The sequence below is a fragment of the Amia ocellicauda genome, chromosome 12, assembly GCF_036373705.1.
Source record: "Amia ocellicauda isolate fAmiCal2 chromosome 12, fAmiCal2.hap1, whole genome shotgun sequence".
Classification (NCBI taxonomy): domain Eukaryota; kingdom Metazoa; phylum Chordata; class Actinopteri; order Amiiformes; family Amiidae; genus Amia; species Amia ocellicauda.
In genome coordinates this window covers 3,948,946-3,963,412 of record NC_089861.1, presented here as the reverse complement: position 1 = coordinate 3,963,412, position 14,467 = coordinate 3,948,946, and the positions used below count along the sequence as shown (strand labels likewise).

At 41.1% G+C, this 14,467-nt stretch overlaps 1 protein-coding gene across 1 annotated transcript; it reads left to right on the top strand.

The window, feature by feature from the left end:
• The first annotated feature begins 6,679 nt into the window (after nt 1-6,679).
• Nucleotides 6,680-13,807, top strand: LOC136765064 (stonustoxin subunit beta). Its single transcript, XM_066719536.1, has 4 exons — nt 6,680-6,722; nt 8,361-10,379; nt 11,038-11,067; nt 12,441-13,807. The coding sequence occupies exons 1-4, from the start codon at nt 6,680-6,682 to the stop codon at nt 12,974-12,976; spliced, it is 2,628 nt and encodes an 875-aa protein (XP_066575633.1). The 3' UTR covers nt 12,977-13,807.
• The last annotated feature ends 660 nt before the right edge of the window (nt 13,808-14,467 follow it).

Genomic DNA, 14,467 nt, shown 5'->3' with positions numbered 1-14,467 from the left:
ACAGTCTGAACATCACTGCCCTTGTTCTCAATTCTACACTTTTGACAATATACCCTAGCATCCTGTTTGCCTTTTTTATTGCTTCCCCACATTGTTTGGATGCAGAAAGTGAGGAGTCCACATAGACTCCTAGGTCTTTCTCATGCGTTACTTCATCTAGATCTGTACCTCCCATAGTGTAATTATAGTGGACATTTTTGTTACCTGCATGTATTACCTTGCACTTGTCCACATTGAATTTCATCTGCCAGGTGTCGGCCCACAACTGAATATTATCTTGAATAACCTGTGCTGACGAGATTGTATCTGCTGGGCCACCTATTTTAGTATCATCTGCAAATTTGACAAGTTTGCTAACTATTCCAGAGTCCAGATCATTAATATAGATTAGAGAAAAGCAAAGGCCATAAAGTTGATGCGTTAGAAGCAGGAAAAATGGGCAAGTGTAAGGATCTGAGCGACTTAGACAAGGGCCAAATTGGCTAGATGACTGGGTCAGAGCATCTCCAAAACTGCAGCTCTTGTGGGGTGTTCCCGGTCTGCAGTGGTCAGTACCTATCAAAAGTGGAACCGGCTACGGGGTCATGGGCGGCCAAGGCTCACTGATGCACGTGGGGAGCGAAGGCTGGCCCGTGTGGTCCGATCCAACAGACGAGCTACTGTAGCTCAGATTGCTGAAAAAGTGAATGCTGGTTCTGATGGAAAGGTGTCAGAACACACACTGCATCGCAGTTTGTTGCGTATGGGGCTGCGTAGCCGCAGACCAGTCAGGGTGCCCATGCTGACCCCTGTCCACTGCCGAAAGCGCCTACAATTGGCATGTGAGCATCAGAACTGGACCATGGAGCAATGGAAGAAGGTGGCCTGGTCTGATGAATCACGTTTCTTTTACATCACGTGGATGGCCAGGTGCGTGTGCGTCGCATACCTGGAGAACACATGACACCAGGGTGCACTATGGGAAGAAGGCAAGCCGGCGGAGGCTGTTTGATGCTTTGGGCAATGTTCTGCTGGGAAACCTTGGGTCCTGCCATTCATGTGGATGTTACTTAGACATGTACCACCTACCTAAGCATTGTTGCAGACCATGAACACTGTTGGGGTAAAATTGCCGCCTATAAAGTATATACCCACTGTATAATACTCTGCATGTTGGGAGAACAGAGTACAAGGATTTTTATATAACATATTCTACTGTTAGGAATTATTAAGTTTTGTTCTAATATTATGTAGGCATAGTGATTATTTAACCTACCGTAACCATGTAACTCATTGTATTGTATTCTTATTGTAGGATTAGATTAGAACAGTTGCTGCAGATTTGACATTGACATTGACATTGCCGTGGCAGGGGGGCTGAAACTAGTCATTATTGCAAAAATAACATACTCGCGCATAACTGTGTTTCTGTGAAAGTCTAGACACTTGAACCTACGGCCGACCCCTCGACTCTATCTTGGAAATGTCAAACCACAATCTCCCTATATTTATATTATGTTTTGAGGAACAGCTCAGAGCCGACAACATAAACAATATACATGCTGCTCTTCAGACAAACCAGAAATAAGATAGAGTCCCACGTCATCTACTGCTAGGCAAACCGTGCAGATATGTCAACCGAAACTCTCCAATGTGTTAGGGGTTATAATATCGGACACATTCCATGTCTGCTTAGCAACTAGATCTGTATATGATATGTCCTGCCCCGGAACTCTGACTTCTGACATGTATGTGCTGTTGCAAAAATAAACTGAAGACAAATGATCTGGCATTGTGTCGGTGACTTTGTTCTTCCCGAGCTCGTCTCCTGCGGAGGATCCACCATCCTGCACTGATGGCGCTGGGTTATCCTAGTCCAGGGGTTATCCTAGTCCAGGGAACCTGAAGGGTTCACTTCTGGTGAAGTGGTTGTACCTTAAAAAACACTCTTTCATGGAAATGGTATTCCCTGATGGCATTGGCCTCTTTCAGCAGGATAATGCGCCCTGCCACAAAGCAAAACTGGTTCAGGAATGGTTTGAGGAACACAACAACGAGTTCAAATTGTTGACTTGGCCTCCAAATTCCCCAGATCTCAATCCAATCGAGCATCTGTGGGATGTGCTGGACAAACAAGTCCGATCCATGGAGGCCCCACCTCGCCACTTACAGGACTTAAAGGATCTGCTGCTAACGTCTTGGTGCCAGATACCACAGCACACCTTCAGAGGTCTAGTGGAGTCCATGCCTCGACGGGTCTGGGCTGTTTTGGCGGCAAAAGGGGGACCTACACAATATTAGAATATTTCATTGTTCTAGCACAACATTTTTATGTTCAATATGGAAATGTTTTTACACGTTGAACTTGTTTTGATTTTAGACTTGTCTGTATTGATTGTATTTAAAAAAAAAGCAAAATGGCAATGAATTGTATGTGTACTATTTTGAATTGGATTGTGTGCATGTTAACAATGAAGAGCACTTTGCTTTATAACAGTGTCTGACTTGTTGTTTATGTCAGCTGGTTTACAGTTTTATTGGATGATTATTGACATATTAACAGCCCAAGTTTTGTATATTACCTCTATAGATTAATCATGTGCTCTGTAATCTAACAGTGCTGCAGTTCCATATGATAGTGTGGTTTGAATATTGTTTAACAGCACACCTTCTCTAGAACAAGCTCTCGTGATCATAGTCTTTTATTCATAACTTAAAGAAATATGTCACAAATTAAAATGCCATAAAAATATGATGATTATTATTATTAGTTGAAGCATGGTCCTCCACCCACAAAGTGAATTTAATAATAGATTTTTAAATACATTTTTCTTTAGAAAACAATGCTAAAGCTCAAGGTAAATGTCTGTCATGCGTATGTTTATACTTATATTTTATAGTGTTTTTATGTAAATATGAGTGTCAGATATTTAAAGAATATGTAAAGACTGTGTTTAAGACATTATGCAGCTCTCTGAAAAGTGTGTGTGTGTATGTGTGTGTATATATATTTATACATATTAAAAACATTCTTAAAATTCAACACTTACAAAATATGTATTGGAAAACAATTATTATCATTATCATTATAATTACATAGGTTCTTATTTATTGTAAACTTTTATTACATTTGATCCTTTAAACCATACTGATTCCTTGGAACACTATATGCCATCATGTGTCCTAACAAAATTCTCCTCCCCACTGACATTCAGGGCGTGGCAAAAAAAAAAAAAAAAAAAAGATTCTCTATAAGAACAGACTGAGAACTGAATAGAGGTACCAGTGCAGACGACCAGGAGAGAGAAACAGCACACATCCACCAAGACACACATACTGGTAAGAACATCCCTGCTAAAGAGGTTTCAGTGCTGTTCACAATTTTGAAGTTAAAATTAAATAAAATCACAATGCATTTACCAGATCTGATGTTGGTAAATTAAGGAATATTTTAAAAATGGCATTTTAATTGAAAATAATAGCTGATAATGCTGAAAAAAATTGAAAACATATTTTCAGGTAACGGCATCACAGCACCCTAATCTGTTCTATCAAAAGTTTCCTCAGACAGTCTCAACAATTCTGTTACATTTGGTATTTATGGGTTGTGTACAAGACAGACAGTTATTTCCTTCTTAATCGGTTGCAAACAATCTTACTAAGCAAATTGTAACTAATTAACAAGAGACATTTTAAATTACTTCATACATAGACTGATGAATGAATAACCTCTGGGTCAAGGATGCTAACACAACAAGTTTTGTTAAACAACACAATGCAGCACAAAAACAGAATGCAGAGCCTTAGAGATAAGATAACTATATTTGGAATGATAGAAATAATCTATACTGTTGAGAGAGGCTGTGTCAGCCTTTGCCAGGTCCAAAGAGTAACACAGAAACAGCTTTAAACAGAGTCAGCTTTGAAACTTTAGGAATGTGAAATGTGTCTAGAAATATTAAATTTAGTTCTTCAAAACATTAAATGATAAATTGCTATATTATTCTTATTATAAGATATCACATTTCACTACAAACTTAAATTAAACAAAATCTAGAATATTAAACACATCCATGTGGATGGTAAACAAAAGTTTCCCTGATATCATCAAGTTAATGAAATGCAATAAAAGTTCCTGAAAACTGGTAATAGGAAATTCAGTGCTGTGGTACTTTGGCAGCCTTTTGCTTTAGCCGCATGTAAACATTTTGTGTTTAATCCAGCCTCTGTTTAATTACTGTCTCTTCTATCTTTGGTTCTGTAGTCATGGAGGCTAAACCAATAGAAATGAGTGCCCTGGGCCGACCCCTGTACCCAGGCATGCTGTATGACTGCCGCGACGACTCCTTCATCCCAGGTACTGAACCTATGATATTAACATTGCTATAGCAAAAACTTAAACATGTTACAATGTATTTATTATCAATAACATTATGATGATAAGGATGATAATAATGATGCCCCATCTGCTGATATACAAGTAGTTGGTGACATGATATTTAATTTGATCTCTTAATCTGAGACTATGTCACCAGATGCAGTACATTTATTACTGGGGAATTTTAATCTATGCGGCCTGTCTGAATGTCTCCCCAATGTGTCTCCACAGCTGTGCTAGTTCTGCCTAGTCTGGGCCTCTCAGATCATAATATTATTAATATAAGTTATAATATAACTTATAACAGTTTATCAATCTAGACTGAGAAGGGAATCTACAAAAAAGATTCAAACTAAGACATGGTTACAGCAGGCTATTGAGACTCTTCAAGTTATTTTAATGGTACTGATTGGGATGTGCTGGGAAGCATCAATGAGACTGCAGTAGTCTCTGATTATATCAGTCTATGTGGAAACATGGTCGTCCCATGCAATACTGTAAAAGTATATTCTTATACAAACCATGGGTGATGAAGCAACTCAAGGAACTGCTAAATGAGAAGAAACAGCTGTTCAGGTTTAGCGATAAAGAGCAAAGCCCTTCAGCGATGCATTAAACAGAAAATTATGGGTTGAAAATTGGAATATAAAGACAAACCGCTTTTTAAAGATTGATACATGGAAAACGTGGCAAGGTATGCACAGAATTACAGGTTATAAATCAAGGGCCCAGAGTATCTCCATTGATAATGATTTTATATATGCAGAAGAACTAAATACATTTTATTGTTGTTTTGATCGGTTTGATTTTAGTGAAAAACAAGATATATGTGTATGAATATGCTTTATAACCTACCAATTTTCAATTATCTATAAATTCACAGTGTATCCCTGCCTTGTGGAAAAGGTCAGTAATCGTCCCTGTGGCGAAGGAATCCAGAGCTGTACCAAGCTAGTGTCTTTATGCAAAGCTGCACCCCAGCCCATCTGCAAGTGAGGGCCATGCTTAATGCAGAGTCCTGTTTGAAATTTGGAAAGTTAATTTTTCCCTCTTCAGACTGATTGGTCTGTAATTTCCTGGCTCAGTTTTGTCCCCTTTCTTGTGGATTGGTATGACATTTGCTGTCTTCCAGTCAGCTGGCACATCCCCTGTTCTACAGTAAGTGTCATTTGGAATATTTTAGTTATAATTTCCCAAATTTCTTTCAGTACTGTTGCAAATAAAGCATTTTTAGTTCTGCTGGTCCCTTTAGTACCTCCTTCTCATTTATCCTGATATCCTGATGGTTAACCTGTGGCATGTTATCTGTTTTTTCTTTTATAAAAACCTCTGTGAAATACTCATTTAGAACATTTGCCACATCTTGTTCATTTACTTCATAAGATACTTCAATTGTAAGCCTTTACCTGTTTCACCTCTTGCTGTTATAGTATTTAAAAAAGCACTTTGTATTAGTTTTAGTTTAAAGGGCTATGTTTCTTTCTATTTCCCTGTTTGCTTTCCTGATCCCTCTCTTAACATCTCTCTGTAGTTCTATATATTTTTCGTATTTTGTTTTGTCTCTATCCCTTTGCATGTGCTATTTTTTCCCTTCTTTTTGCATACTTCTATTAAATGATTTTGACCAATGTTTCTTGGTCCTCAGTTGGCTAAGTTTTAGTACCAATTTTTCCTAGGTCTCTAGTAGTATATTCTTGATATAACCATACATTTTTGACTGAATCTGTATTCAGTGTGCTCCAGTCTAAGTGCTGCCTCTAACATTCGAAAATAAAAAAATCTAGATCATTGTTTTAGACTTGGTCCTTGTTTTTTGAAAGTATGCCTCAAAGCTAACCACACTGTGGTCAGAGTTTGCCAATGGTTCTCTAACTAGTGTCCCTGTCACGGCTCCCTAGCACTCACCCTCTATCTCCGCTTGAGGCAGCCAATTCCCTGAATATCCTTTCACATTGTGCCAGCCTCGCCCATCCCGGAGCCTGCGTTGCTGGCCTTGCCCGCCTTCTGAGCCTACCACAGCTCCGCCTCCCGAGGCTCCCACGGCTCTGCCTTCCACGGCTCTGCCTCCTGAGGTTTCCACGCCTCCGCCTCCTGAGGCCCCACCTCCCAAGGCTCCGCATTCGGATGCCTCTGTGGCCCTGCCTCCTGCGGCGCCGCCCTCGGAGTCTATCATGGCTCCAGTGTCTCCTCCGCCTGACCCAGTCCCTGTTCTGTGGCCACCTCCCAGACCTCCTGACCCTGCCTTGCGGCCGCCTCCCAGACCTCCCGACTTTCATTCTGCCACTCCCTCTACGCCTGCTCCTTGGCCCTGTGCCCGTCCCCATGGTGTCCTGCCTGTTTCGGCTGCGCCGATCGTGGAGGGGGGGTACTGTCATGGCTCCCTAGCACTCACCTACAGGCTGCCATTTTCCTGCCTTTCACTTCTCCCAGCTTTCAATCATCCCATTAACATTCCATACACCCTTGTGCACTCTTGCTACACCCTCTGTTCCCATTCGCCCTGCACCTACCTAGTTTCCTGTTCCCTTATAATCCCCTCACTTCCCTCAGTCGTGGCAAGTTTTGTCAGTTCACCCTGCAATCCTGAGCATTGGATTTCCTTGTTTCCTTGACCTCCTGCCTGTCTTCCCGACCATGACTCTCCCGTGTCTCTCCCGTGCTTGCTCTGCTTGCCTGATCGCCTGACCATTGCCCGTGACCACGACCCTGTATTGCCCTGATCTGCCAACACCCGACCCAAGCCTGTCTGACCATCCCTCGATCACGCACTGCAATTGGGTCCCCTGTTCCAGAGCCCTGCACAGCGTGATAGTCCCACTGACTCTATCTTGGTCATTTGAAAAGACCAAACTATGTTTGGGAAATTGAAATCCCCCATTATAACTGCTACATCCTTGTGGGGGCATTGAAGGCCTCTCACCCTTTCTTTACAATGTGCTGCTCAGTTATACTTCCAACATGGGCGGACAGCCCCATACAGTTACTCTGTTCTCCTGTCTCTGTATGTTTCTACTTTTCCTGTTTTCACCCTGTTTTTACCCACAGGGGTTCAGAACCAGGCGTGATAAAGCAATGCTGGCTGGGAGCAGGGCATCACCCGATTAGTGCAAAAAATAAAAACATGTGAGATTAATTAACAAAACAACCAATATAAATACTAACTTTGAAAATATTATAAGGGAAATCATAATATACTAATCAATAATCAGTGAAAAGAAATGATGAGCACAATAAGAAATAAAATTAAACTAAAGAGTCAAATCACCTTCCATGACAATAACTACCCAGTGTCCCAAGAACATCTTCTTACTGTTTTAAAATGAACAACTTCTTATGCCGTCTCACTACAGAATACCTTTTCATACGTTTAGTACACCATAGATTTGATGAAAGTCACAATACGCATCTCAGCTGAGAACAGCCCCCAATGGAAGATTGAAGGTAATAGGTGAATCAAAGTGTTACTCCCACCTCATGCCTTCCTCAGATCTGAATGCTTCTTGATTTCATCAAATTACATTTAGGTGACTAATAAAAAACAAACAAAAATAAAATGTTTAAATCCTGGCCCATAGCAAATCATCAGAGCCCTGGAAGCCTAGCCTATGGGCATACTGAAAAAACTAATCAGAAATAAGATTGTGCATCCTCTGAGATTCAATATGGATAACCTGTTATAAGATTTTTAACAGCACACTTCTACTGTGATAGTAATGGAATTTCCTTAAAGGGTTGCTGGAAAAAAAAATATTTACAAGATTTAAAATATAACGAGAAATACGTTTTTGATATCTGTACGTTGGAGTCTATATACTTTAAACACCTTATTTGGATTATAAGTTTAATCATTTAAAATATATTGAAAAACATGTTTCTAAGACATCAAATGCTGCTGTAAAACAGCAATGGCTCAATGTAGTACCTTTAGTGTTAACTGCTGGTGAAACATGCAAAATGAGAACTGAGGTATTGCTGACACTAGTACTACTCTCCCCTCCCTTAGGTGTCACCCTGTGGGATATAGAAGCTGTTCGCAAAGACCTGGATGTACATCCAAAACCCAACATGGAGATCAACATCACAGCATCCGACTCCCTCCATGAGAAGTCCAGTCTGTTGGACGTGAGCGCTTCCCTGAAGGCCAGCTTCCTGGGGGGGCTGGTGGAGGTGGGAGGGTCGGCCAGGTATCTGAATGACACTGTCTCCTCCACACAACAGTGCAGGGTCACCATGCAGTACAAGCAGACCACAGAGTTTAAGCAGCTGACCATGACCCATCTGGGCAAGGTGTCGTATCCTGAAGTATTTGAGAAGAAGACGGCCACTCATGTCATCACGGCCGTGCTGTACGGAGCCCAGGCCTTCTTGGTATTCAATCAGACAGCTTCTAAAAATGAAAGTAAGCAGGACATCCAGGGAAACCTGCACGTGATGGTCAAGAAGATACCCTTATTCTCCATCGAAGGCGAGGGAGCTCTGAAAATGACAGAAGAAGACAAGAAGAAGGTGCAGGAGTTCAGCTGCAAGTTCTATGGTGATTTCCAACTGAAACAGAACCCCACCACTTATCTGGAAGCTGTCCAAGTGTACAGCAAACTCCCAGAGCTGCTGGGAGAGAAGGGGGAGAAGGCTGTGCCGGTGAGAGTGTGGCTGTATCCTCTGATTGACCTGGACTCCAATGCAGCTCGGCTGGTGCGAGAGATTAGTGTGAGTCTGGTGTCAGAGGCTGAGAAAGTGCTGGAGCAGCTTGCGGAGGCCTACGTGAGAAGCAACAGCTTGATCTCCAACAATTTGGTCAGCCACTTTACAGATCTGAAAAACAAGCTGGAAGATTTCCAAGGCAAGTTCGAGCCATACAAGGAGATTTTCCAGAAAGCTCTGTCCAGAATCCTGCCGGCCATACGGGGGGGTGGGAAGGAGGAGCAGGCATTGGTTGACATCCTGCAGGTCCATCACAAGTCACCCTTGACCCACAAACAAATGGAGGAGTGGCTAGATGACAAAGATGATGAGATACAGGTGTTGAGATCCTACACTGTTACAATGAAGAGCATCCCTATTGTATCAACTGCTGAGCTCCAAGGAGTCCTCTTTGATCCCCAAATAGACAGTGTCTTCTGCTTTGCCTTCACCTCACTGAAGTACAAAGACCAATACCTCTCAACACTGACTCAGTACCTCCAGTCCGAGGAGTTCAGGAAACTGGAAACTTCAGGGTCAGTCCTGAACTACCTAAAAGAGGAGCCTCAGCCATGGTTCAAGTCACCTGAGCTCTCAGCCTCAATGAGAGTGAACCTTCAGCTGTTCACAGAATTTTCAAAGGCCAATATGGATGAGGAGAGAACCAAGTTTGTGATCACTTCCATCTCAGACCCCTCTAATCCTGGAGCATCCATCCGCTTGTATCGCCGCGGGAAACTAGAGGATCCCCAATTCAAGCCTGTATCAAAGCCGCCCCCACTTGACTTAACTGACATTCAGTGTGACCAAGTGACCCTGAAGCTGCTACCATCCCCGACTGGAAAGACTGAACGATACAGAGTGGAGCACAGAGCAGTGCAGACAGGGGATAAAACAGGCACAAAGCCAGAGGAGCAGCAGTGGACGGTCACTGATACACCTGACACACAAGAGACCTGGACTCTGTCAGGGCTAAAGCCAGCCACGCTCTACCAGGTCAGGTACAGAGTGATCAGTGCTATGGGAGTGAGCAAGGAGAGTGACACCACTGAGATCTCGACCAAACCTGACCACACAGGCCCACAAGAGCTTTCAGTAAAAAGAGTAGGGCTGCGGAAAGTTGAAGCCACATGGAAGATACCAGTTCCCCCTGAGCAGAGTGTGCTTTGGTATAGCGTTGAATATAAAGATGAAACAAGTGAGGGTTGGCTGGCAAAAATGACAAAGCCCCATCAGGGCATTTGCACAATAGAGGGACTGAAGTACACCAACTCCTACAGATTCAGGGTGCGCCCTATCTCTGAGGCAGCATGCCAAGAGGCTGAGCTTCCACCTCTGCCAGGTAAGAAGACTGTGTTTGTAGGTGGAGGCCTGCTTCCATGTGGAGAATTTAGGCCAAAAACGTAATGGACAAATATCCTGAAGTAATGGTATGAAGCTGACCCTGAAGTTCTTAATTTCTTTCATAGAGTGCAGTTCAGCTGGCTTTCAATTCTATTCACTTCAAGAGCTCTGTACACAGGCCTGTATCTTTAGTATATGAAACTAGCCCCCAGCTTGCTGAACATACCCACTTGCTGAATGTTAAACCTCAGAAGTTTATACTATGTTAAGTAATATAATGCAATGGAATCCCAGACACAAAAGGACATTCTAGAACATTCTATTAGCAAGAAAATAAGCTTGTGAATACCCAGAACTTTCTATTATCTCAAAAAAATAAAAAATAAATTATGCATCCAAATACTAATTCTAGAAATGTCCAATATTGAACACTACCAAGATATACATACACACCATAACATATACAGAAACGTAATTTATCACCTGGTGAAAAAAAATATATTAAAAAAAATTAACCTTGAACATTTTAAAGTAATAATTTATTTGAAGCGCTCCGGCTTCCCCGCGACCCTCACCAGGATTAGCAGTTTCAAAAATGGATGGATGGATAGATGGATTAATTTAAAGCGTTTCAATTGATTTTCTCTCTCTTACAGAACCAAACACCAGAGATGATTTTATGCAATGTAAGTGCTCTCTCTCTCTCCCACCTCTCATCTATAATCTGTCTATCAGTGTATAGGGGTTTCATGAATATGTTTAGCAAAATGGGTAACAGTAACCAACTCTGAATATCATAAATGAAAAGGTCCTTTACTAATCAAAGAGGACAAATAATATTTTACAGGGGTGAAGGTCATAGCATGAGAAGTGTACCATTTATTTAAAAAAGCAATTAGCTTCAGATAATGAGAACAAGAGAAACAAAGTACCATTACACTATAATTATCAAACTGATCAAATATTACAGATTTCAAATAAGTACATAAATCAGACATCAAATCAATGAATAAAGTAAAACCAAATTAAAGTATTGTACAACCCAATTAGATATACTAGAGTATTCTTTTAGGCTCAGAATCACATGTATTAGAACCATTATTTTAAATATTACATTTTACATTTTAATATTAACTCTCCCCCCCAGCAGTCAAAGGTCAGAAAAAAACCTGATTATACACAGCAGACTCTTCTTTCTTTCTTAGCTATATCTGTATTAATTGATCTCTGTACCTATCTATCTCAGTATATTATTTGCCCATAATTATAACCTAGTTAAATAGTGTGAATTACCATAAACTTGTAATATGTTGTCTGTGCTGTCCAAAATGATTGAGAACAGTTTCCACACCAACTATTCAACTTGCTTAGGTAAGCAATACAATGTCATGCTATCAGGAAAATAGATTATTTGGGTTTAGTAGGGTGAAGCAGTATGTGTATGCAGACACTTGCAGACTAAAGTTTAAATATATTTATTGTACTCTCCAAACTACAAGTTTTACATAATAAAATGGAAGTAACTAGTCATTGTTAATTGAGACAATTTTACAGTCTGCCATTTTCCTGTGACTGCTCAGCTGTGAGACATCAGAGAGGACAGACTTCAGTTTTCACAGCATAGCAAGCGAGAGATATGGAGCAACTCCAAACAACAGACAACAGCCCATAGACAGACAGTTTCTAAAAGAGACAGACACAAATGGAAAGGCACATTAAAACAAACCTGACAGACAGTTACTGACATAGGCAGAGGGTGGTGACACAAATAGAGATCTTCTCAGGCTTTGGCCTCCAGGTGAAAAAGATTGAGAATATTTACCATGGTGTACTGTAATAAGCTGGTTTGGTTAGATGAACTGCAATTTTCCTGTCATATTTACTAGAACCACAGGTATGTAATAGGAATTACTGTAAACTGTACCATATAAATTACCAGGGTATAACCATGAATGAATCCCATGATATTCACAGCAATGTGATTTAACAATTACAATTATCTTAATATGTTTCTACTTTTTTACGGTTTTATTTTCCAACCCCTCTTTGCTTTGATCAGATTCCTGTCACCTGACAGTGGACCCCAAAACACCACATGTGTATGTCTTTCTGTCAGAGGGGAACAGGAAGATGACGCATACTAGGAAAAACCAGCCTTATGGCGATCCTGATCATGGAGAGAGATTTGACTGGTGGGGACAAGCCCTGTGCAGAGAGAGTCTGTCTGGGAGTCGATATTACTGGGAGGTAGAATGGAGTATCGAGGCAAGTGTAGCAGTCACTTATAAAGGAATTGGCAGGAAAGGAAGTGGTCTAGAATGTGGTTTTGGATGTAATGACCAGTCCTGGTTGTTGGACCTCAAGCATTCCTGTTACAAGCACAAGAATGAATACATTAAGATAACTGCCCCTATCACCCGTAGAATAGGAGTGTATTTGGATCACAGTGCAGGAATCCTGTCGTTTTATAGCATCTCTGATACGCTGAACACAATGACCCTCCTGCACACAGTCAAGACCACATTCACTGAGCCACTCTATCCTGGGCTTGGGGTGCATAATTTGGGTACTGTATCTCTGTGCAAGCTGGGGTAGAACAGAGAAAGAGAGAAAAAGAAAGAGCGGGACACAAGGTTTTTATGACTGGTTTTATGCCATAATGCATGTTTGGGGTTTTAGTGTGTTCTTTAGTTTCGTTAGTCTTGTTTAGCTTTTAGGTATCATTTCACAAACAGTTTTGTGACAATCATTTTTAATTACTAAGCATTTAAAATTGGAAATAACAGTTTACGTATGTCATATGTAATGCAATCAGTTACTTTTGCTACAAGTAGGAGGGAAAAAAACAAGAAAGATCACTTAAAATACGGTAACTTGACAGGCAAGGTGTTCACTTTGCTACTGCGTTCCTTTGTGTTTCACTATTGTGCATTGGTTTAGCCACTGGCACCTTTCAATGACAGTTTTAATTAACTGAATATAATCTGTTTAATCATTAATCTTTACTGATCTTTAATCAGTTTGCTCTGGGACTTTCTGGAGTGGCTTTGCAAAGACTTAAAGTGACGGAGTGAGATCTGTAAAAAGGCATTGTTCATTATTATAATAATGTGTTGTGACACCGTGCAGGGTTCGTGCTGTGTATATCCAGGTATCAGGGTTGAATGCTGTGGCCAAATTGCTCTGATTCAGCAGATTGCCCGGCAAGAGTAAATTAAAGCAGACTTTAGACAGACTAAAAGCAAGGCCTGGCCCAGGTTTAAGCACTTACTACCACTTTGTTTGTGTCCCTGACTAAGCAGAGAAACTACAAAGCCAGCAGTACTGTGGATCTCTGTGACTTGACTTGAAGTGTGTTACTTGGGAGGTTATGGGGCTTAGTTTGGTGTAATGCAAAGAAAACTGTGCATCAGCTTTAACCAATAAACCCTGCTTCTGCACTAGAGATGTGACATGGAGTCTTTCTTCAATCCTGTAAAACCAGATTCCTCTTCTATTACATTACACGATTTATATACTGTGCCAGACCTGACCGTAGAGAAGCTGCCATCAGTCCTCCAGGTTTTCTAGGTCTCTTTAAATGAACTGGGAAGAGTAATGAAATCAGTCCAATTTGCACAATACACTGACTGAGGTAGTTCAGTGGAAAGAAAGCCTAAAGATCCTTCAGCTCCTCTAGGACCAGGATTGGGTATGCTTACCTGTATGCAATTTTACACTGGTACATTTGCCATAGGATTCTCACACTTTCAACACCGATTTACTGTAGTTACATGTGGGTTCAGCACACCTTTACTGTGCTTTACCACACTGGATTGTGAGTAAAACATGGTTCACTATACAAAATAAAACAGCTGTCATGGTATTTCATGGCATTGCCATGATCGAGGTCAGAAAATTAAAGAAGAGTAATGGCATGTTGAACACAAAAGGAGTCCCCTGCAAAACTATGGCAAAAGCACAGAAAGGTCTTTTAAGAACTGCATTTCTTTCTCTGCGTGTCTGTGTAAACAAGGTCACCGTCTCACTGTCTCTCCAGGCATTTGGGCTGGATACATTGTTTAATATAAGGGGGGGGCTTGTACA

Coding starts and splice junctions, on each gene's coding strand:
- LOC136765064 (XM_066719536.1), top strand. CDS start 6,680: ATGGTGTCCTGCCTGTTTCGGCTGCGCCGATCGTGGAGGGGGG. Junction 6,723..8,360: donor GCGCCGATCGTGGAGGGGGG/GTACTGTCATGG, acceptor CCCCTCCCTTAG/GTGTCACCCTGTGGGATATA. Junction 11,068..12,440: donor CAGAGATGATTTTATGCAAT/GTAAGTGCTCTC, acceptor TGCTTTGATCAG/ATTCCTGTCACCTGACAGTG.